This window comes from Neophocaena asiaeorientalis, unplaced genomic scaffold (genome assembly GCF_003031525.2).
Source record: "Neophocaena asiaeorientalis asiaeorientalis breed wild unplaced genomic scaffold, Neophocaena_asiaeorientalis_V1.1 scaffold150, whole genome shotgun sequence".
In the NCBI taxonomy this organism is placed as follows: Eukaryota; Metazoa; Chordata; class Mammalia; order Artiodactyla; family Phocoenidae; genus Neophocaena; species Neophocaena asiaeorientalis.
This window is the reverse complement of record NW_020176571.1, coordinates 9,361,538-9,365,210: the sequence shown is the minus strand read 5'-3', so window position 1 is coordinate 9,365,210 and position 3,673 is coordinate 9,361,538. Positions and strand designations below refer to the sequence as shown.

Below are 3,673 nucleotides of genomic sequence, written 5' to 3'. Positions count from 1 at the left end.
GCTTGGGGGGTGGCCTGCAGTCAGTATAGCCTGGACCCTGTACTGCACGCTCTATTATACGTCACCACAGAGAAAAAGAATATGTTATACCAATATCAGCTGGAACTTTTAACTGCAAGTTCTTCTATCTTGGGCCCTGGGAAAGCCCCAATGGAATGAGACCCAGAAAGAGTACGTTCTGATGGGGGTGAGGAGAGCAAGGAGAGCGGGAAATTATACCAAAGGCTTTGGCAATCCTGGAAGAGCTGGTCCAGGTAGGGACCCCACTTGATGGGCAGCCGAAGCCTGAGGAAGCACCTCCACAGGAGAGGAAAAGAAAAGGGCAGAGCAGAGAAGACAAATTTCCCCTAATTCACAGTGATGTCAACCACTGGCCCTTTTAATGTGTGTAACCCTTCTTTATGGCCCAGTAAACGTCTTATTCCTCTGGGATGGATGCTTTTTTGGATCTTATGATCAAGATGTGGGGAAGACTGGAGATGGCTTTTTAGGGAGCAGGTCAGAAGAAGAACGAAGTGTCCTCACGTGAGCCCAACAGAGGGCCTCTCGCAGCCTCCAAGTCACATCGGAGGCTGTGGGGAGGGGGCGGTCTTTCCTAAAGCCACACCCCTTTGTAGGCCCTGCAGGAACCCGAGTGCGGGCCTCCATCCTTCTGCCCGTTTGGGGACAGATTAAAGACGCTGAGGTTGTCTCCTTCTTACTCATTGGCAGTTACAACCTCGCAGCCACTACAGTCTCAGCCTCCAGCGTGCACACAGAGGAGGTAAGTGGGACTGAAGGGGTCATGCCCTCAGCTGTCAGCCTGGGTCACTCCAGGTAGCTGGCTTGGGAATAGCTGAAGGGGAGTAGAGCTAGGGGTATTCAGCTGCAAGGCACTTGTTTCCAAATGAATATATGTGATGTTTTTCTAGACAACCCCAGGCAAGGCGTAGAGTTTGGTGCTAAACTCTCCAAAAAGTTAATCGAAGGCAGAGACCGTTTTGTAAAATTCTTCGACAGACCAACAGTGGGTATTTAACTGTGATGGGCTATCTTGGATTGACTTGAATTAAAAGAAGGAAGAGTCATTAAAATGACTGGGAAAAATCATCTGCCTGTCTCCTTCGAGCAGTGCCTCATGTCTTGAATGATCAAATGGTCCAGTAATGTTGACAACCCTTGTCCTGGAGCCTGCTATAACTGGAGTCCTAACCATCATGCAAACGTTGTCACATGCCCGCTTTTTATGAAAAAGATCCTGCCTTAGCCCTCAAAAAGCCTTGGTGGAAATTATGACGTGAAAATTCATGAGTTATCTGGAGCCCCTAAGCGAAGATGGTTCTCCTTTCCCAGCAGGATAGAGCTAGGATAGTTTGGAGGGGTTGATAGTTTTGAGCTATTTCGTTCAGTAGGTCCAGGTGTCTTCATGTGGGAATCAGAGACATTATAGTGTCCTGCCCAAGACTACCCAACAGGGGTTCTTGAGGGTGCAGGTAAAGTTATGAAGTTATGTTTGTTCCTTTTTTTTTGCACGGGAACAAAAGACCATTCTCGTGAGGTCCACCTACAAGTCACCATGTATGAGGACAGCAAAGAGTCCACTGGGGACTATTACTTCCTCTGTGACACCACGGGAGCATGGGGCATTGTTCCGCAGTCCCTGGCAGTAATTGACATAGCAGTTACAGTTTTGCCACCCTGGCATTTCTCTTCCTCACGAGAAGGGTTCAAGACCGCAGCCAGTGGAATGTCCTCCCCACCCAGTTCCTCTTCCTCCTGGGTGCGCTGGGGCTCCTCAGCCTTGCTTTTGCCTCCCTCATCCAGCTCAGCAAGCAGACTGCCCCCATCCGCTACTTTCTCTTCGGGGTCCTCTTTGCTGTCTGTTTCTCGTGCCTCTGGACTCATGCCTCCAACCTGGTGAAGCTGGTCTGGGGTCAAGGGTCCTCCTCTTGGACGACGATTCTGTGCATTGCTGTTGGTGTCAGCCTGTTGCAGGCGATCATCGCCACTGAGTATGTGACTCTCATCATGACCAGGGGTACGATGTTTATGGATATGACACCCTGTCAACTCAACGTGGACTTCGCGGTCCTCCTGGTTTACGTCCTCTTCCTGCTGGCCCTCACGTTCTTCGTCTCCAAAGCCGCCTTCTGTGGGCCGTGTGAGAACTGGAAGCGGCACGGAAGGCTCATCTTCCTCTCCGTGCTCATCTCCATCATTATCTGGGTGGTGTGGATCTCCATGCTCACGAGAGACAGCCCAATGGGACGACCCTGTCCTCTGCATCGCCCTGGTCACCGACACATGGGTTTTCCTGCTGCTGTACATCATACCAGAGCTGTGCTTTCTCTATAGATCGTGTCAGCAGGATTGCCCTCTGCAAGGCAATGCCTGCCCACCCCCAGCTTAGGAACGCAGCTTCAGAGCGGAAAATCAGCAACTCTCAAGAGGTACTTGCCTGGGGAGCTTGGGGAGGCTCTCCCGTAAGAGAAGCAGGAGAAAAAACAGGGCAAGAGGAAAGAAAAGGGAACGGTCAGAATTTAGGTGGGTGACGACATAGCTCAAGCCTGGAGACGGGGACACTCAGAGTCAAGGTTAAACTTTTCTAAATAATCAGTTCCTCCGAAATACAGAGATTTATGGGGAGAGACCAAGACAGAAATGACTCAAAGGCCCTAAATAGAAAGGGTGTGGCTCTGAGTATTCGTGCTGGATAAAGAAAGGCACCCACTATAAAATGAGTTAACCAGCCCCAAATTAGGCTTGGGCCATGCCATTGCATGACACACCGTGCTAAGTGCAGATGTTTTGGCCATCAAGTGCAAGTGCAACCCTGGCACCGGTGACTGACGTTTTTCAAATTTAAGTCTCAAAGCCGACTTGCCCAAATATCATAACAGACCGATCTGCACGACTCATCACCTCATTAGAGCCTCGAAGCCCAACAACTTCTGGATTCCTACTTTGTAAATCATTCACTCCTTGAAAGCCTTCGAGGTTTACACAAAGTGGCAGGATGAGCCATGAAGTCAGAATTGTGAGCTAGAGTCTCAGATGCGTAATCATTAATAGAAATAAAGAACTTGCTTATGTGACATTTTCCTCATAATTTCTGGGTCGGATTTGTATCCTTATATAAGACCAAGCCACCTGACTATATACTGTTAAAGAATAAAATATATTATCCACGATAACAAGGAGGCTTGGACCCCAATAAACCGGGGGAATTAGTGGCTAATTTCAGTTATCTGGAAATACGTCAAAACTCATTAATCCCTGTCTGAAATATCTGGCCTATTATTCATAACCCAGCATCACAGTTTTACATCAGATTTTGTGTCTTAATAGGCATCTGATTTCTCACGGTGTATTTCTAATGTGCAAAGATGATGTTATATTATACATTGTATCACGCACATTATACTCACCAGGCTCAAAAACATTAATAGAAGGTTTCCTTGTAAATCAGACACTTTTCTGAGCTGTAATCTATGGCTAATGACATACTCAAACTCAATCCTGTTCAGAGGGAAGCATCCATTAATTCTTTTCAGTTCAGTTGACCACGAGTTGGAAATTGACACTATACATCCTTCTTTTAAGAGTTTTTCATTGCTTTTGATGATGTGAGGTTTGGGGCAGAATTGCAGAGTCTATCTTTCTTTTTTTTTTTTTTTTTTTTCAGTATGCGGGC

The 3,673-nt window shown here is 47.5% G+C and overlaps 1 protein-coding gene across 1 annotated transcript in view; it reads left to right on the top strand.

Annotated features, from left to right (window-relative positions):
• Positions 1 to 1,555: 1,555 nt before the first annotated feature.
• The window catches only part of GPRC5D (G protein-coupled receptor class C group 5 member D), a 5,996-nt gene continuing 3,878 nt past the window's right edge, over positions 1,556 to 3,673 (top strand). The window contains 3 exon segments of the mRNA XM_024733150.1: positions 1,556 to 1,670; positions 1,673 to 2,240; positions 2,242 to 2,429. Coding sequence (XP_024588918.1) covers positions 1,556 to 1,670; positions 1,673 to 2,240; positions 2,242 to 2,429 — 871 coding nt within the window.